This window comes from Rhinoraja longicauda, chromosome 3 (genome assembly GCF_053455715.1).
Source record: "Rhinoraja longicauda isolate Sanriku21f chromosome 3, sRhiLon1.1, whole genome shotgun sequence".
Classification (NCBI taxonomy): domain Eukaryota; kingdom Metazoa; phylum Chordata; class Chondrichthyes; order Rajiformes; family Arhynchobatidae; genus Rhinoraja; species Rhinoraja longicauda.
In genome coordinates this window covers 27571813-27592868 of record NC_135955.1, presented here as the reverse complement: position 1 = coordinate 27592868, position 21056 = coordinate 27571813, and the positions used below count along the sequence as shown (strand labels likewise).

The 21056-nt window shown below is 41.2% G+C and overlaps 2 protein-coding genes across 5 annotated transcripts in view; one reads left to right on the top strand and one right to left on the bottom strand.

The window, feature by feature from the left end:
- The window catches only part of aco1 (aconitase 1, soluble), a 62513-nt gene extending 53394 nt beyond the window's left edge, over nt 1–9119 (top strand). For both annotated transcript variants that reach the window (XM_078395124.1, XM_078395125.1), the window contains exons 18-21: nt 1153–1300; nt 4749–4871; nt 6885–7070; nt 7702–9119. In XM_078395124.1, coding sequence (XP_078251250.1) covers nt 1153–1300; nt 4749–4871; nt 6885–7070; nt 7702–7818 — 574 coding nt within the window. In that variant the 3' untranslated portion in view covers nt 7819–9119. The remainder of the gene's footprint in view (nt 1–1152; nt 1301–4748; nt 4872–6884; nt 7071–7701) is intronic.
- Nucleotides 9120–12285: 3166 nt separating this feature from the next.
- LOC144590621 (antiviral innate immune response receptor RIG-I-like) overlaps nt 12286–21056 on the bottom strand; it is a 59921-nt gene continuing 51150 nt past the window's right edge. For all 3 annotated transcript variants that reach the window (XM_078395119.1, XM_078395121.1, XM_078395120.1), the window contains 5 exons: nt 20235–20316; nt 18790–18960; nt 18346–18497; nt 15589–15729; nt 12286–13694 (listed from right to left, as the gene is read on the bottom strand). In XM_078395119.1, coding sequence (XP_078251245.1) covers nt 13392–13694; nt 15589–15729; nt 18346–18497; nt 18790–18960; nt 20235–20316 — 849 coding nt within the window. In that variant the 3' untranslated portion in view covers nt 12286–13391. The remainder of the gene's footprint in view (nt 13695–15588; nt 15730–18345; nt 18498–18789; nt 18961–20234; nt 20317–21056) is intronic.

Below are 21056 nucleotides of genomic sequence, written 5' to 3'. Positions count from 1 at the left end.
CACACCGAGATAGATTGGCTTCCCTCTGTTGTACCAGTGACTGGCTGGACATAACTAGAGGACCAATAGTTGGTGATTATTGATCCAGTGATTTATTGAAACAGTCTTTCCAGGTGAGACAAAGGTTCACCTGCACCTCCTCCAACCTCATCTATCCGCTGCTCCAGATGTCAACTTGTTTACATCAGCGAAACCAAGCGCAGGCTCGGCGATCGCTTCGCTCAACATCTGCGGTCCGCATTGGCCAAACTGATCTCCCGGTGGCCGAGCACTTCAACTCCCCCTCCCATTCCCAGTCTGACCTTTCTGTCATGGGCCTCCTCCAGTGCCATAGTGAGGCCCAGTGGTATGAACATCGACTTCTCCAACTTTAGATAGTTCCTCTGTCCCTCTCTTCCCCTCCTCCTTCCCAGATCTTCCTCTATCTTCCTGTCTCCACCTATATCCTTCCTTTGTCCCGCCCCCTGACATCAGTCTGAAGAAGGGTCTCGACCCAAAACGTTACCCATTCCTTCTCTCCTGAGATGCTGCCTGACCTGCTGAGTTACTCCAGCATTTTGTGAATAAATACCTTCGATTTGTACCAGCATCTGCAGTTATTTTCTTATACTATTGATCCAGTGATGGTCTAGGAGGCATGTAGTAATACAAGGTGGAAAAAAAGGAAGGTTGGTGAATTGAGGAATGGGTTCATTGTAAAGCAAATTTGGGAGATCTAAATTATGTTTGTTTTGTAGCCCATTGTCACTAAGAATAGTGTTACAAAATTCTAGAAGTAAAGGAATTGCTTGCAACCTTACATAAGCACGGTTGAACTGTAGTTTTCAGTACAGTTCCATTGCCTCCTTAAAATGGCAGGAGCCAATAATAAAGCTGGAACCCCGAGGTTTGAAACCAACCCGGTTGTCCAAATCTCAGTTATATCCCCTGTATAACGGCTCAAGTTACCTTCATGCTTTGAACGCTTCATTTTGATTTGAGGGAATTGTGGGGGTTGGATGAACAAAGGCACAAACCTGAAGGATGGAAGAAAGACGAGGAGAAATGTTAAAAATGCCTTATACTGGTAATGTTAAAGTCGTGGATTTCTTTTAAGACTGCCACTTAAAAAATCTGTTTGAAATATAACTTAAATTTCTTATCTTCTTTCAGTTTAACTCCCCGGCAGTTCAACTCGTATGGATCCCGCAGGGGCAACGATGCAGTTATGGCAAGGGGGACATTTGCAAATATCCGGTTGGTCAACAAATTCCTAGACAAGCAAGGGCCACAGACGCTGCACTTCCCCAGTGGAGAGACGGTAAGTGAGAAATCAAATGTTTTATAATACTGTCAACCCTGAAATCATATATCATATCATATCATATATATACAGCCGGAAACAGGCCTTTTCGGCCCTCCAAGTCCGTGCCGCCCAACGATCCCCGTACATTAACACTATCCTACACCCACTAGGGACAATTTTTACATTTACCCAGCCAATTAACCTACATACCTGTACGTCTTTGGAGTGTGGGAGGAAACCGAAGATCTCGGAGAAAACCCACGCAGGTTACGGGGAGAACGTACAAACTCCTTACAGTGCAGCACCCGTAGTCAGGATCGAACCTGAGTCTCCGGCGCTGCATTCGCTGTAAAGCAGCAACTCTACCGCTGCGCTACCGTGCCGCCCTAATGTGTATTGAACCCCAGTGACTGGGACTTGCACTAATTGTGTAGCGTTCATCCTTTGTCTCAGTACACATTGAGCTGGTCAGCAGTAATGCTGTTGTGAAATTTCTAACAAAATTTTACATGCAAGTAAAAATAAATGTTATTGTCTTGGTGATTAATGATAGTTGGATTTTCTGTTATTTGGGCCATGAATGATTTTTTGGAACCCCTCTTTCAGCGCACAGCCAGCAACATTTGCCTTTCAGTGTGTTGGAGCTCAGCTGAAGGATGCATGATACCATGCACTGTCCCTATAATCATCAGACACACATGATGTGTATATGTTAAACTATCTCTGCCTTTTGCATATTGCCATTCCATCTTGAATAAATATAAAAATATTTAACAACATTTATCTGCAAATATATTGAATTGAACACAATCGGTTTCAGAACCTTCTCCAAAGTTAAAGACTCTTTTGTCGCTTTTCTCCACCCATCTGCCAATCAAACAGCCCCCCTCCTCCTCACTTGATTTACTTATCACTTGCCAAGCTGTTCCGCTCTCGCCTCTTTTCCAGCTTTCTCGTCTCTACATGTCTGTCAACATTCCCACCCCAGCTCCAAGGCAAAAACGCAAAATCAACTTCCGTAAGCTGAACTCTGTTTCACCTACCTCGCTCTCATCCTCCCTCTCTGAAATAATGTCCGCCTCTCCCTTCGTTGACCTCCACAGCCCCTCTGACCTCACTGACTACTACAACCACACTCTCTCCTCCTGCCTCGACCAGCTTGCACCTATAGAAACCAAAACAGTTTCCTTCACCCACTCTGCTCCCTGGTCATGCCCGCCAACTTGAAAGACTCCGCAACAAAACAGGTCTCACAATTCACTCCCAAGCCTACAAAGACCACCTGCAGCACTACAAAGATGCCCTCTCCCGTGCCCACTCCACCTACTACTCTCAAATAATTCACTCTGGCTCCGGAAACCCCAAAACACTCTTCTCTACAATAAACAAACTCCTCAGCCCCCTGGACACCATCTCCCAATCATTCACAGTTGACCAATGCACCACTTTCCTTTCATTCTTCCAAAGCAAAATAGACAACATCTACAGCACCTTAACCACAAACGCACCTGCTCCCCCTCAAACCACCTGCCCCCCCTTATCCTGTCAACCCCTGCCTCAGTTCTCCCCAGTCTCCACCACCGACCTCTCTGACCTCTTCACAGGAATAAAAACTGCCACCTGCTCTCTGGACCCCATCCCCTCCAGCTTTGTCAAGGCCTGCCTTCCCGCTCTCTCTCCACTTATCACTGCAACAATAAACTCCTCCCTGTCCACTGGCACCGTCCCGCCATCCCTCAAAATTGCTGCTGTCACACCCATTCTGAAAAAACCTGGTCTCAACCCTGACACCCCAAACAACTTCAGACCAATCTCCAACCTACCCTTTCTGTCCAAAGTTTTGGAACGTGCTGTAGCTTCCCAACTCAAATACCACCTCTCTACCAATAACCTGTATGAAACTTTCCAATCCGGATTCCGCTCCAACCACTGTACTGAAACTGCGCTCCTCAAAATCACAAACGACCTTTTCCTCTCCTCCGACGCTGGCAACCTCAACATCCTCATCCTACTTGACCTCAGCGCCGCCTTTGACACCATAAATCACTCCATTCTCCTCACCCGACTTGAAACTTCCTTTAACATCACCGGCACAGCCCTATCCTGGTTCAAATCTTACCTCTAGGACAGGCACCAGTTCATCTCCATTAACAACTGTAAATCCCCCACCGCTCCCCTCCCCCAAGGTGTCCCCCAAGGCTCAGTCCTTGGCCCCCTCCTCTTCATCCTCTACCTATTCCCCCTTGGTCAATTAATCCGCCGTCATGGTCTCAACTTCCACTGCTTCGCCGATGATATCCAGCTCCTCATCTCCACCAAGTCAATCTCCACCACCACACACTCTACACTGACAAACTGCATCACTGAAATAAAATCTTGGCTTCAATCAAATTTCCTCAAACTCAACTGCAACAAATCTGAAATCATCATCATTGGTCCAAAAACGCTCACCAAATCCACCCAAAACTTCATCCTCAATATTGATGGTCTCCCAGTATCCACCTCCCCTCACATCCGGAATCTTGGATTCATCTTTGATCAAACCCTCTCCTTCGACAAACACATCAAACACATCACAAAGACAGCCTTCTTCCAACTCAAAAACATTGCCCGTCTCCGTCCATCCCTCTCCTCCACAGCTGCAGAAACCCTCATCCACGCCTTCATCACCTCCCGTCTGGACTACTGCAACAGCCTCCTCTATGGCGCACCCTCAAATCATCAGTAAACTTCAATACATTCAAAACTCCGCTGCCCGTCTACTCACCCACACCCCGATCCGTGACCATATCACCCCCGTCCTTTACAAACTCCACTGGCTCCCCATCCCCCAGAGAATCCAGTACAAAATCCTCCTCATGACCTACAAAGCCCTCCATAACCTGGCCCCATCCTACCTGACCGACCTCCTCCACAGGCACACTCCCACCTGCACCCTCCGCTCTGCTGCTGCCAATCTCCTATCCCCCCACATCCGGACCAAACTCAGATCCTGGGGGGACAGGGCTTTCTCCATCGCTGCTCCCACCCTATGGAACTCACTACCCCAAACCGTCAGAGACTCCTCCACACTCACCACATTCAAAACATCACTGAAGTCTCACCTGTTCAGTACTGCCTTCAACCACTGAAGGTCACCTCACCTTCTGTCTCCTTTCTCTGTTCGTTTACTTATTTATCTATTTATTCACTTCCCTATGTTCTCTAAATCCCTGTAAAGCGTCTTTGAGTATATGAAAAGCGCTATATAAATGTAATGCATTATTATTATTATTATTACTATCAGTCAGAAGCAGTTAGAAAAAGAACAGACAACAGAAAGGTTGTCTGTACATTGCTTCCGCAGATACTGAGTAACCCATTCAGTTTTTCCAGCACTGTGTTATGGCTAAAATTAAACATCTGTAAATAAAAACTCTAAATTACATATTTCTAATCTTTCATGTATCTTTAATCCTGATAGCTTGATGTGTATGATGCTGCAGAGCGTTATCAACAGGAAGAGCATCCTCTGATTATATTAGCTGGTAAAGAATATGGATCGGGTAGTTCAAGAGACTGGGCTGCCAAGGGACCCTACTTGCAGGTGAGTTGTTGGCATTGGACAGAAAATGTGCAATCCTTGATTGCAACAAGAAATACCAACTGTGGCTGTACAAATGCATTACACAGTAGTGAAGACGTTTCAAAATTGGCCAGGAGAGTGAAAGCTAGTGCAATCAAATAGAAAGTGGAAGACTAATTCCAAAATTAGCCAAGTGGCAGGAAATAAAGTCTGCTTTGGCATGTAGAAGGCATTTTCCAATAACACCACTTTCTTTAATAATCAGTGGTTCAGACTTAAATTTAAAGCTTGATGAAGAAATTGGGAGATGATACAAAAGTTGGCAATGTGGCTGAGGTGAGGAATAGAGTTTTCGAATGAAGATTGTGGATTCTACATATGGATAAACTAGTGACCTTGAAAAAAGCATAAGCTATCTTTTTTTTTAAACTTACCCAATTTGTACCCAGATGTAATCCAATTGGAAGCTGTATTTCCGACTTGTATTTGGGTGTGTTTTTGTTTAAACTTTCTACTGTCAACTATTATTATTTTATGCGATGTGAGTTCATTGCAAGGTCAGCATTTATAAGCTATCTTATTTATCTTTATTAAGGTACTGTTAAACTGTCTTCATGAATATCTCCAGTACAAATGTCGCAGGATTGCCCACAGTCCTATTGGATAGAGAATTGCAGGATTTTAATTCTGTCTTGCCAAAGGAGATGTAGTATAATATCCAATTCAAGATAAGTGACTTGATGATTATGATGTTCTCATGGGCTCAAATTCTTTACATAGTAGAAGGCATGTTTTGGTTATGACGAGTTACTTTTCCAGACTACATGCTATAATTGAAGGAAGTGACCAACCATGTGGCCCATCATGTCAACTTTGCCATTCAATCATGGCTGATCTATCTCGCCCTCGTAGCCCCATTCTCTTGCCTTCTCCCCATAACCTCTGATACCTGTTCTAATCAAGAATCTATCTATCTCTGCCTTAAAAATATCCACTGACTTGATCTCCACAGCCTTCTATGGCAAACAATTCCACAGATTCACCACCCTCTGACTAAAGAAATGTCTCCTCATCTCTTTCCTGAAAGAAAATTCTTGAATTCTGAGGCTATGACCTGTACTCCTAGACTTTCCCACTTGTGGAAACATCCACTCCATATCCACTCTATCCAAGCCTTTCACTATTCTGTATGTTTCAATGAGGTCCCCCTCATTCTTTTAAACAACAGCGAGTACAGGCCCAGTGCCGACAAATGCTCATCATAGGTTAACCTACTCATTCCTGGGATCATTCTTGTAAATCACCTCTGGACCCTCTCCAGAGCCAGCACATTCTTCCTCAAATATGGTGCCCAAAATTGCTCACAATATTCCAAATGTGGCCTTACCAGCGCCTTGTAGACCCTCAGCATTACATCTGTTTTTGTATGCAAGGCCACTTGAAATAAATGTTAGCATTGAGTTTGCTTTCTCTACTACTGATTTGACTTGGAGATTAACTTTTTGGGAATCCTGCACCAGCACTCCCAACTCCCTTTGCACCTCAGATTTCTGGATTCTCTCTCCATTTTGAAAATAGTCTACACCTTTAATCCTACCAAAATGCATGACTCCACATTTTACTACACCATATTCCATCTGCCACTTCTCAGCCCACTCTTCCAAGTCCTTCTGCAAAGTCCCGGCTTTCTGTACACTACCTGCCCCTCCACCTATTTTCGTATCATCCGTAAACTTTGCCCCAAGCTTTCAATCCCCTCGTCCAAATCATTAATATACAATGTGAAGGGTAGCGGCCCCACCATCGACCCTTGCGGAACTCCACAAGTCACTGGCTGCCAACCAGAAAAAGCCTCCTTTATTGCCACTCTTTGTCTTCTGCCATCCAACCAACCTGCTATCCATGCTAGTAATTGACCTTTGATATCGTGAGCTCTTATCTTCCTAAGCAGCCTAATGTGTGACAACTTATCAAAGGCTTTCTGAAAATTTAAGTAAACAACGCCTAGTGACTCTCCTTTGTCTGGCCTATCAGGGAATCAAAGCTGTCCTTGCTGAGAGCTATGAACGTATTCACCGCAGCAACCTCGTAGGGATGGGGGTAATTCCATTGGAGTATCTGCCTGGCCAGACATCCGACAGTCTGCAACTTACAGGCCGTGAACGGTACACCATCATCATCTCTGAGATGTTGAAGCCTAGGATGAAGGTCGAGATTAAGGTGAGCAAAGTCAGGAACAACCCAGTTATTTTCACCAGGTTGGGATGGTCCAAAGACAACTTAACCCTTGAATTTTGAGAAGAAACCAAGAATGTTTTATGGGACCGAGAGATAATGTGGAATTGCTGAGCCAAGTTAGACCGATGTTGTAAAAAATGTCAGTGAGTCCTCGTACATTGAATCATAGAATAAACAGCACAGTGATTCTGCTCTTTCCCCATAGCCCTAGTTATTTTACTCCCTTCAATTATGTATTCAATTCCCTTTCTGAAAGTTATTGCTGAAAGTATTTATTTGTTCTTTTAGGCAGTGCAATTGCAGATAACAGTAATTTATTAGCATTTTATAGAAAGTTTTGAAAATGTATTACTTTAGTAATATTAACTAGTTCCAGTGCTGTAATTGACACTTGATTATTTGTGGAACAGGTAGCGAGCGATACCATCACATTGGATTTTTATCCTGTGATTTATTTTCAATATTTGTTAAATCGAATAAATCAACATATTGGGGAAAACTTTAATATTATGGATTATAACCAAATGGCCTTGTTTCTCTTGGGAAATGTGAATTATACAAATATAAAAATGTATATGTATATTTGAACAACATTTCTCTTTTTATCCACCAGCTTGACACTGGGAAATCATTCCAAGTTACCATGAGATTTGATACCGACGTAGAACTTGCCTATTTCCACCACGGTGGTATCCTAAATTATATGATTCGTAAGATGATACATCAGTAACACAACATAATTTTGTAATGGTGGGGGAGGCTGTTCAATCATGTCTGAATACAGATTTAATGCACTAATCATTGAAAGTAAATTTTGATATACACCCATTTATTTCCATCTGGATGGAGCAGTGTATTTTAGGTTTTTAAGTAGATAAAAGATTTATCAGCAACTTTATAATATTAATGAGCTAATTTTAAAAAATAATTCCTTATAATGACCTCAAATTTCACAGAACCTGTGTTGTCTGTTTAGTTGTAATAATGTGATCTATTTTTGGAAGCCACCAACCTTTGCAATACCATTAAAAATGGGATATAAAAACATATTGCTGTTCTTTAATGAATAACATTCCTTCGATGAATAGACCTTGTTTATTTTTCCATTTTGCTGTATTGTTCCATGGCTGCTGAACGAATGTGAAAACATCATGAAATACAAAACAATTAATATGGCATATTAAGCATTTTTGGTCCGATGAAAGATTGAGATGAGGAGATTCTCAGATCATCAGGTTGTTGGCTTTGGAATTAAAATCTAAGATGTGCAGGGCATCTGGTACAGTGTTGCAGGGGCTAAACAAATGCAAATTATTGTTGAATGGGATTAGTGACCTAGAGGTGATTGGTTCACAAGAATTTTGAAAATTTAATTCAACAAATGGGGCCTGGTCATGAGTGACTTTGCCAGGAAAGCTAAAGTTTATCATTAAAAGTACAATTGCTGTATGGATGAGAACCTGCACTGTCCATTCGAACATTGATTCTGGTTTGCAGTGGTCGGTCAATTCCTCAAGCCCTCTGACGTAATATAATGACCCGCACTGCTTTTAAAGAAACTGCTACTGCATTTGAAATGAATCATGAAAGTTTCTATCATTGTCTGATAACATGAAAAATCCAGCAAAGAGAAACAGAAGAAACCACCCAGGCTAATCTAGCTTCTCTGCTTATTCAGCCCTGCCTTTCCAACTTTATTCAACAAGAATTCTAGTTTATACATCTTTAACAGAGTAAAATCTCCAAGGTTCATCATAGGAATATTATTTGGCAAAAATTGATACAGGTGATAAAAGCTTGGTTATAAAGGTTTGTTCTAAGGGGAATTTTGAAGGGGTGAGGAGGGAATTCCATAGCTTACTGCTTAAACAGGTTATAGTAATGGCAGAGCATTCCTGGAAACTCAAGGCTCAATAGATCAGAATTGAAGGAACAGGGATACAGGATGTGGCATTGTAGAGATGTGGAAGAAAATATTCACAGAAATTTGTAAATGTGGATATGATTTTTATAATAAAAAGTGGTGTTGTATTGGGAGGCAACATGAATCTCATTCTTTAAATATTCTCTGGCAAGTTACCTGCAGTATTGTGGGACTTGATAATTGCACTAAAGTACACAATCCTTTATAAATCTACTCGAATACACCGATCAGCCAAAACATTATGACCACCTGCCTAAAATGCTGTTGGTCCTCCGTGTACAGCCCCATAAGCAGCAGGGTGCGATGCACTGTGTATTGTGACACATTCCTCCCGTGACCACTATTAAAATTTTCTGCGACTGGTGCCACAGTAGACCTTCTGTCGGTTTGGACCAGACGGGATAGCCTTCGTTGCCCTCGCACATCGATGAGCCGTGGGTGCCCAACACCCTGTCGCCGGTTTGCGGTTTGTTCCTCCTCGGACCATTGTCGGTAGGTACTCACCACTGCTGACCGGGAGCATCCCACAAGCCTTGCTGTTTCAGAGATGCTCTGACCCAGTCGTCTGGCCATAACAATTTGGCCCTTGTTAAAAGTCGCTCAGGTCTTTACTCCTGCCCATTTCTCCTGCATCCAACCCATCAACTTCAAGAGCTGACTGTTCACTTGCTGCCTAATATATCCCACTCCTTGGCAGGTGCCATTGTAACAAGATAATCAATGTTTTGCCTGTCAGTGGTCATAATGTTTTGGCTGATCGGTGGTTAAACTTCCTGCAGGTGGTTGCATCCTCCAGAAATTCTGATTTCTATTTCAAGATTCAATTTATTGTCACATGTACCAATTAAGGTACAGTGACATTTGAGTTACCATACAGCCATACTAAGTAAAAAGTGACAGGACACACAGCCACATAAAATAAAATTTAACATAAACTTCTACCACAGCGGAATCCACATTCCTCACTGTGATGGAAGGTAATAAAGTTCAATCATCTTCCTCTTTGTTCACCCGCAGTCGGGGCTGTTGAACCTTCCGCAGTCGCCGCTGCAGACGGTCCGATGTCCGTGATGATTGAAACTCTGGCGTCGGGACGGATTGAAACACTCCGCGGCATTGGAGCTCCCGAGTCGGCCTCTTCTTACCAGAGACCATGGGCTTCACAGTGTTAAAGTCCACAGGCCCTGCAGTTGGAGCTCTTCACAGTCGATCCTCTGCAAAGGATTGCGACTCCCGACGTTAAAGTCCGCGCTGTGCCCGCGGCTTGAAGCGCTGGGCCGGTCTCCAGGAAAGGCCGCACCACTCCATGATGTTAGGCCGCAGTGGGGATGGAGATACGATACGGAGAAAAATCGCATCTCCGTCCAGGTAAGAGATTGAAAAAAAGTTTCCCCCAATTCCCCCCCCCCCCCCCCCCCCATTTATTTCTATTTAAGCTTTACTTTTGACATAGTGTGGAAATGCACCCTTCAGCCCACTGTCTGCACTGACCAGCGATCACCCAGTACACTAGCATTATCCTACACTAAGGGCAATTTACAATTTTACCAAAGCCAATTAATCTATAAACCTGTACACCATTGAAATGTGGGAGGAAACTGAAGCACCCAGAGAAAACCCACGCAATTACAGGGAGAACGTACAAACTCCGAATAGTTAGCACCTGTAACCAGGATCGAAACCTGATCTCTGGCACTAAGGCAGCAGCTCTACCGCTGCACCACTCCCTTAGCAATCTGTCTGATGACAGAATATTTCACTGATAGTGAAAATATTTGTGTTGATATTTACTGATAAATGTTTGGATTGATGAATAGCAGTAACCATCAAGTTGTCTTGAACTTGGATGTCTGGCATTTGCTAGTCACCCTTGTAATCAGGGATTGGATAACCTCACTGAATTTAATGGTCACTGAGCCCTTTGCTTGAGCATGTGCAAGGCATGATTAGAAAGGTTTGTAGATGACACTAAAGTAGGTGGTATTGTAGACGGGGGTGAAGATGGTTACCAAAAGCAGAATCTTGATCAACTGGGTAAGTGGGTTCAACAATGGCTAATGGAATTTAATGCAGATAAATGTGAGGTGCTGCATTTTGGGAAGTTAAACTGGGGTGAGACCTTCCAGGGGCAGAGGAATGAAGACATGGGTTTAACGCAAGAGGGGGAGGATTTAATAGTAACCCGAGGGACAATTTTTTCACTGAAGATGATGGGTATATGGAATGAGTGGCCAGAGGAAGTACTTGAGGCAAGTACAATAATAACATTTAAAAGACACATGACAGAAAAGGGGTATGAGCCAAATGGGACTAGCTTAAATGGAGCATCTAGGTCGGCATGGACGACTTTGGTTGAAGGGTTTATTTCCATGCTGGATGACTCAATGCCTCAGACACTTCATCCCACTGTTCCATACTGATGATCGAGTACCCATCGATTGTAATACCATTCTCCAACACTTGGCATGCAGCCTTCTCCACCCTGGTGATTCAAGTAGTCCAAGACACCTAAATGTGGTGAAAATGTCTCCAATCACCCTCTGGGTGAAAAGATTCTTCCATTGCACACCCCTTAAACCTCCTGTCCCTTGCCTGAAGCCATCCAATTTTGCACACCCCTGCTGTCTATTGATGCTCAATCATTGTGTATATCTCCCTCGGGTATCACCCCCCCCCCGCCCTTTATTCCAAGGAAAACAAACTCAGCCTACCCACTCTCTTACTACTCTTGCAGGACTTACCTAGGTTATCTTTGCTGCCCTTCTTGAACATAAGCTACCACATTTACTGTTCCCCTGCCATCTTTAGCACACCTGGTTTAAAATACTTTGCCAGGGCCCCAGCAGTCTCCTCCCTTCCACCCATAGCAGCTTAGGATACATCTTGAGTCATTTGGGATTTATCCATCTTTGAGCCCAAACCATTCAATGCTTCCTTTTGAATGATAGTTGTACAATTTCACCATCCCCCTCTGTGAATTCCTCAGCCACAATATCCTGTTAGTACAAGTGAGAAGTATTCATTTTAGACCTCACATATATCTTCAGGCTCCTCTCCCACAGATGCAACTTTGGTCCCTAATGAACCCTAATCTTTTGCTGGTTACCATCTTGCTCTTAATGTATAAATTAAGTACACCAGGATATTCTTTTAACTTGATATTTTATGCCCCCTCTTTGCTTTCCTAATATAATTTTGAAAAATATACCGCCCTACTCTTTTAATGCACCTTCCTTGTTTGGAGTGTACTACTTCAAGTCAAATCTGTACTACTTCAAGTCAAATCAAGTTTATTTGTCACATACACATACAAGATGTGCAGTGAAATGAAAGGTCACCCACAGTCCAGCAATAGAGCAATAAAAATAAACAATTTCACACACAATCGCAACCAACACAAAAAAAAAAGAAACCCTAGTACTCTAGTGTAGGCGTCTCTTGTGCGTGGCCTACACATACTATTTATAGTTACAACACAATAATTTGTCACTTAAATCAGTTGTGCATTTTAATTCGGTGAAGCAGCCGAGTAAATTCAATGCCCCTCTAAAAGGGTAATGTACAAATATTGCTAAAACTTCAAGCATTTTTTTTTTTAAAGCATTGCATTCACATATTCATAAAATGTACAGGACAGAAAGATGCCAAACTGACTGACCGATGTTCCACACAGACCTCACTTAACCCATTTATTTGTCTGCATTTATCTACTTTCTTAAATATATCTATTTGACAACCACTCCCTAATGGTTAGGTATTGACCATTCACTAGTATAAAAAATTCTCCTGAATTCCCTCCTAGGGAAATTGGTAATTTACAATTATTTGTCACCAGAATGAAAATATCAGCTTTACCATTGATCAACATAGTGTATGATTGCCAAAGCAAGATTTTGACAAAATGCATGATATCTTAGTTATTGTGCATCCATTTACTCCATGTTCTAATGTATTGATCAGTACATTATTCCAGAGAGAAAGAGAAATGCATACTTAGATGAAATTGAAAGCGAGTACATGCGCTTTGCGTTTTATGTGTTTGATTTATGTGTTTTTGAAATTATGCTTGTCCTTTAATACTAAAGTTTCATGTACGTGCTCATATTTGCTGCTGACAGCATAGTCGCACGTATATCTTGCGTAAAGGTGAGGTGTCTGTATTTATATATCTTTGAAATTTTTGAATATTCAGATTATTTGGAAATCAATAGTTAAAAGTGACCATTAATGGTTAGATGTTGAATTAAAATTCCAATGTCTTGTTGATGGATTTTATAGATAAATTCTTCTCACTGTCTTCATTCCTCCTACGAGGTCTACAACCTTCTGTTTAGTTAAGAATATCATCCAACAAAGAAATTGACAAAAGATTTTTTTTCCTATTTAGTTTCTTGACGATATTCAACACCTTCAAATTTCTTGATTAAAAATGGGACATCTTTCCATTTCTTCACAATCTGTGGGCTGCCACTGCTGACATGATGGAAAACAAAGCTGTCGCATTTAATTACTGGTAGATCTTTAAACGGGTTGAAATTTGCAGTGATTCCCCAACTATGGCTACAATCCTTACAGTGCAATTTTTCTCTCTTCTGCATAAACCCAATCTGCACTGGATTTCTGTGAGGTCGAGTTTGATATCTGTCCGAGAATGATTTGTCAATAACTACGTGATGTGAGCCCTGAAGAAAAAAAAAATCACACATAATTGCCCATTCAATACATGCATTCCAAACATAGTTCAGATATAACACTTGATTTAGTAACATGAATGGGATATAGCGCGTGATAAATTATGTCGGTGGACCGGGGATTGGTCTGAAGGCTCATCGGATGGCATAACCGGGAGGGAGCTGGAGGCGTCAGATGTGAGGAGCAAGGGTCGGTAGGAGGGTGAACTGGGGTAATGCCTCCAGTGTCGGCTGCAGGAGGTGCCCCCCGGGCACAAAGATGGCCAGACAGGCCAACTGGACTTTGAATAATGGTAGTGCCTGCATGTGTAATATATGCAAAAAGAATTTCACTACAGTTGCATACGTGACAAATAAAGCTCTATTGACTACTGTGTACAAATGGCTGTACAGTAATTTTAAAAATAAATATATGAAAAGCATTCTCCATCTCGTTTTCATGAATGTACTATTAACCAGGCCCACGGTTAGGAGTAGGAATTACTTGTAATAGGTATTGTTCGATAAATATTCCACTTGGGTGCAAAAAGTAAACAATATGAAAGTCATTCTATAAAATAACAGCATGGAAACAGACCCTTCCGCTCACTACATCAAACATCCATCTACACTAATCATATTTTACCACTTGCATTATCTACACCAATTTTCCTGTGACCCACTTATGGTGGGGAGAATTTATGTAGCCAATTAACCAACCCAAAAGGATACTATTAGCACACGGAAAGAGACAGGAGCACAAAGTGAAAACTCGCATAGTCGCAGTATGATGAACATCATGAAGAATCAATCAATCTGAAGAAGGGACCCGACCTGAAACATCACCCATTCACATTCCTCAGCCAGACCCACTGAATACCTACAGTATACCATCTGGTGATGAAATGCTTTGATAAGTTGGTTATGATGATCAGCTGCTTGTTCATGCCAACCTATCCTCAGTTTCCCTCTGTTCAACTTTGCATCAATCATGCTCACAGTTGGTCAAACTGAACCACAGCTTTGCCATTCATTAAAGGCAGACGAAGCCTCTGAAATAAATGGAGCTCCTTTGTTTCTCAAAATTATTACTACAGGTCCTCGCTCCTCAGCTTCCAATGGGGTCCAGTTCTGAGACACTCATTGGAAACCAAAAGTATTGTAAGTCGAAATGCATTGTAATACACGCGATCATGTGGCCGGAAGCGAGTGGCGGCTCGCTACGGGTCCCTGCCGTTTGCACCATCGCAAAGTCGAACGATCGCAAGTCGGGGAGCACCTGTTCTTGATTTCTGCTATTCATGCACCAAATTTTATAATTGCAAATGTTCTCTGTAACCAAGTGTTAAAATAGTTTACTACATTAAAACTAATTTTGAACTGTCTTAAATTATAGATACGGTGTTGACATTTTAAAGGTGAGTGGGAGTACTTATCAACATGTTTAAAAAAAATTGTACATGGGAACAAAATTAATAATTAACGCCCAAGTAATGTTATAAATATTTTTACATCTTCATGATCTGTGGGCCTTGTTAGTAGGCCAACATTTACTGTCCACCTGCCAGTTTGTGGAAGTGATGGTGTGGCACAAATTTGAACCACTGTAGTCACTTTGATAGACACTGCAACGGCATTGTTAGGTGGGTGTTCCAATACACTGAGCTGGTGATAATGAAATTCAGAAGTTCATAAGTAATGTTGAATTGCGTCTAAACCAGGACAATGAGAGACTCGACGAGGAATCTGTACCTGGTTCCCTTTCCTATCAGCCACGGTGATGCACCAAGTTCGAAAGGTAATATTGAACAAATCTTATAAAAGTGGTTGCACTTAACAGTATCTAATAACCCTTACTATTTCAATACCTTAAGACACCGTGGTAGATTACTAAATATGGACTTGCCTCAATTTTTCTTATGTCATCAGAAAGGCATGCATAAATCTTGCACTTTGCGCAAAGGAGTTTATAGCTTTCGGCTGCCTTGTCAGTATTTTCATTAATCTTTCTTTCCATCCTTTTCTCTTCTGCTTGAATCATGTTTTTCTTGGAGGAGAGAATTGAACAGATTAGAATTGTATCGTTTATTGCAGAATTATTCACATCTTTAAACATTATGTCCACTGCTGAAACGTCTCCCATTACTCTACTGGTAATTAAGAATGTTACTCTGACTATTTGAAATTATAAATTATGTGTTCTGACTAATTGAGGTTGGATGAGAGGCCGTAGGGGTATAAGCTTGCAGAGTTACCAAGAAAAATAAAATCACAGGCAGGTAGGTGAATATTATAAATTGTGTTCCAGCGATATTATGGCCAAGGTTTGCAATTGAAAATTGCCTTGTCAGAACATCAGGGAAGCTGAATGTTTCTGGCTCAGGTGATATGGAAGGTGGTTACCTCACAAGCAGACACGAAACGTCAACTGCCCATTCCCTTCCACAGATGCTGCCTGACCTGCTGTGTTCCAACAGCAGCTTGTTTTATTGCTTAACATTCTAGCATCTGGAGCCCTTTGGCTTCATAGAAAAGTAGGTGATCTTTAACAAGATGTTTCAGATGCATGTTAAGAACGTTTCTAAAAGAAGGAATGGAAGGAAAACCACTGCCAGAGCAACTTCAATGATTTGGATCAATTAATGTCTTGAAACAAAAACCTTGCCCAGGATCTACATCAAGTCAACTTTTTCAAGTGAGAACTGGGGTAAATACAATAAACTTAAAGGGAAGCGAAGAGGAAAATGATACTGGCAAATAATGTATATGAAAATAGAATTCAACTTAATTCAAAAATGAATTCTAAAGTCATGGCAGGTAAGGGATTGACTATGAGCTAAAGGAGCAAAGATGTGTCTCAGGTAAGGCTACTTAAAGGGTACTTTGAATTGATGTTTACAAGAGAAGAGGATTCCAAGAAAATACTGGAATTAGAGGGAGGTAATGGATTGGGTGAAAATTGATAGGCTGGATATACTGGAGAGGTTGGCTTTGCTTGGTCTCGAAGGCTTTCATTGTCTGAAGAAGGGTCATGACCCAAAATGTCTGTCCATTTTCCTCCACAGATGCTGTTTGGCCTGCTGAGTTCCTCTAGCACTGTTTTTTTTAAACTCGTTTCTAGTATCTGCAGTCTCATGTGCTCTGGCTTGCATCCCAGTTTGCTAAGGGAAGTTGGGGTGGAAATGGTAGAATTATCTTGCATAATCAACCAAACTTCCCCATGGAGATGGTCCCAGAGTATTGGTAAAAGGCAAATGTAACACCTTTGTTCATGAAAGGATGTATTGGCATTCCAGCAGGCGGCACAATGGCATAGCTAGTAGAACCACTGCCTTACAGCACCAGAGACTGTGGTTTGATCCTGACCTCAGGTGCTGTCTGTGTGGAGTTTGCACGTTCTCCTTATGACTGCATGGGTTTCCTCCGGGTGCTCAGTTATTCTCCAGCATCCCAGACGTGCAGGGTTGTAGGTTAATTGGCCTCTGTAAAATTGCCCCTATTGTGTAGGCAGTGGGATAACATAGAACTGATGTTGATGGGTAATTAAAGGTCGGCGTGGTCTCTGTGGGCTAAAAAACCTCTGTTTTCTCCCTCTTTCTCTCTCATGTTTTCTCGTTCTCCCTCCCTCTGAGGCAGATCCTATTCCTGATTTACTTTACCCTCTTGGTAATGACTGCTGCAAAAATGTTTATTTGACTTCTCCGTGTTTTCCCGTCATTAATTCCCCAGGTCACTTTCTGTAGGGCCACCAGACTTTTAAAATACCTATTACATTGATGGCCAGTTTTATCTTGTAATTGAATCTTTCCTTCCTTATTCATCTTTGTTACATGTTGCTACTTGTATGTTTTTTGTTACGTTTGATACTATCTTTAACCTTTTTTAATTAACCATGGATGGCGAGTCCTCCCAATGGAATTTTTCTTTCTGACTGATCCCCTTATTTTTCTGCCACTGCATCTCAACTGGCTGATCCCTTACCTGAATATGCTTTTCTTTCATGCCCTTGATTGCCCTAATTTAAATTTAAAATTCTTCTCTCCCTCAAACTACATATGGAGTTTATTCACATTCAGCAACACACTCTTGTTGCTGAGTGATGCCTTATGATTAGTTTATTAACTAATCCTCTGTCAATGTACAGTACCATATCACAAACTGAATCACACGAAACTTTCATCTAAATATCCTACAGATCAGAAAATCAGGTTAAATTACGCCAAACAGCAACGGCCACTAATTTCCATTTTCAGCAAAGAAGTTGACATAGTAACCAAAGCTAGCTGGAGACTGCAGATGCTGTAATCCAGAACAAAATAAAAGCAAACTAATGGGGGAACTCAGGAGATTGAGTACTTTTTAATAATCATTTATTATTTGTAAATATATATTGTTTATATTTTAAAAGAAAATTTGTCAGGTGTATGAATTTCCATATCTAAGTAACAAAATGTCAGTGGCTAATAAAGCAAATTTCAGTAAACCAGTTTGTGACCAGTTTGGAGACTCAAGTCTCCAGCCCAAGTAGCCACAATACAACAATAATGGATAATTTCCCATAATTTTATAATGTATTGTGTTTGCGATTAAATACATTGCTCTGAGTACTGCATAACATTAAATTTTGAATATTACTGCAAATGCTTCCCTGAAATATTATTACCTTTATGATAAACGTTGTCCGGTCCAATTGTTGCAAGTCCTTTATAGCTTTGTACATCATTGTTTCCTGTGCAGAATTGACCATTTCTTTCTCTATCTGATCTTCCTTGCTGGTAACAAGGATGCACTTGCTGTCTTGTGCTCTTCCGCGACCTGTGATAACAGCAACAACATATTTAAATCATCCCTTTTAACATAATCAAACAGATTTGCCATTTAAAAATCATCGTAAAGTGGACGCGACGACATGATCTCAACACATACACTTTGCATCTTAATGGTAAACCGCTACACTCTAACATCATTTATATTAGTGGAGCTTGCTGCTTGTTAATTCATAGATTTAATAATTAGTTACTACATGTCACATCTCTACACTGTCAACATGTAACATTCCATAGGAACATTGATTCAGTGAATCATTCGGCTTTGTTGGGAATCTTACCTCGTGTTTGGATCATTTTTATAACATTCCCCACATATTCATATAACAGTACAAGGTTACAGTTTGCAATGTCAATTCCCTCATCAGCGACAGATGTCGCCACGAGGATTTTGTTTCCAGAATCATTTCTAAAGGAAGTCAACACGTCTTTTTGTGAGGGTAAAGTCATTCCTGTAAAACAAAAACAGGTTGCTAAAGTGATTCACTTTGGTATCTTCCACAATGTTATGTTAATAGAAAGTAATGCTTTTAATACATAGAATCCAACTCTATTAAGTCTTCCTGCTCCACGATCAAGCCTGTACTACATTCATCACAATCCCGAATATGTCTGTCTAGTTCTGGTCTTTTACACATCCACAATTGTAATTGTTTCACCATTGGCAACCCTGCCTTCAACTAACAAGGACCCAAGTTCTGGAATTCTGTCGATTCACCTCTCCAAACTGCTTCCACTTTTAGAAAATTTGTTGCATCAGTGCCTATACTTTAAAAAGCATTTCTGTCATTGGCTACAAGTGGCTTTGGGATGAATAGAGACTGAAAAGCACCCTCCTCTGTGCCCCATCTGAACTCCCACCTATTTCTCCCCTCCCCCTCCATTCATTCCTCATTTTGCAACTCTTCAATCCTGTTTCACACCTTCTGCTTTCCTCTCTGGACTTTGTTCCAACCATATGCCTATGAAATCCCATTTGTCTGTGTCTACCTATTACTTACCATGCTATGTCCTGCCTCTCTTCTCTACCAGCTTTCTCCCTCACCCCCACCTCTGAAGAGGGTGTCCCAAATGGAAACACTATCTATCCATGTTCTCCAGGGCTGCTGCCTGACCTGCTGAGTTACTTCAATGCTTTGTGTCTTTTTGTTTTACTTTACAGCTGGTATCAAAACAAGTTGTAAATTCAGTAACAGATCTAGATTGTAAGTAGATGAACAAAGTTGTCAAATTGCTTATTAGACATAAGCCGCCTATTCCTTAGAATAGTACCTTATTTTCCAAACACACAAGCAATGCTCCTCCTTGCTTCAACTATTGTATTGACAGTTTTCCTTGATTTAGAAGCTGTGTATAAGGGTAAAACACAGAGTGTTGCCATGAAATAAAGCAGCTAAAACCTTCACTTTCACCATTTAAAATCCAGTGGCAATCAACAGCTTAACACTGCTAATTATAACAAGCACCTTGCTGTTCAGTGACCAGAAGACACATAATTTACTTGGCAATACAACCAGGTGCAGAAGGTGCTGCCTGGACAATGATGCAAGAGGTTTGGTAATAATCTGCCAATGGGAATTTGTGGATGCCCGAGGACGAAACATTAGACCAGTTTGTTCCATTCTCTCTGTTCATTCCCCTGTTGTGTGATGTGTGGTGGTTAACCATTGATTGCAGAAGCTTACCATATTTAAAGACTTAATAATTACACAGAAGGTAAAATTACCTGTGCTCTTTGCTCGACCCACCAACAATCCAGGTTGTAAGTATGACAGCATCTCCGATTCTTTCAACCAATTTTTCAATGCCTGCATTTAAAGAGGAATTTATTTCACTTTTAACAACAAAAAAAACTAAATAAAAGACAAACCTGCCCACCTATGCTATTATTTGCCTGGATAGCGGGTACATGACTGTCAGTATATGTGACGATGATAAACGAATACCAAATCAAGCAAGTCTTATTTGGATAGATTTTACTTTTTTTCTAGTTGTGCATGCAAGATTATTTTTTCTGAAATTGATTTATTTAAGAATATGTTTACTTTTTACAGCAAACATGATAGAACTCAAACTGTTCTTCCATTTAATTAAGTCAAATATCAAAAGTGTCTATTTGGCATATGCTTGAAAATCCAATATGTTTATTGGACAGGAACCTATATAATGAAATTCTTACTTGCTGCAGCTTTACAGGCACGTTGGATGCAAAAACAGCAAAAGAACACAATAAATTATAAAATATTCTAAGTAAACTAGACAATGATAGTGCAAACCCCAAAGTAAATACAATAATCATAGTTGTGCAAAGTTCATAGTATTTTGATGCTAAGGTAGGATTATGGTGAGGTTCTTCTGGCTGGTTCAAGACTCTGATGGTTGATGGGAAGAAGCTGTTGTTGAACCTGAGATAGACACAAAGTGCTAGAGTAACTCAGCAGGTCAGGCAGCATCTCTGGAGAAAAAGGATGGGTGATGTTTCGGGTGGGGACCCTTCTTCAGACTGAATCTTCAGTAATAATTCTCAGGCTTCTGTGCCATCTTCTCA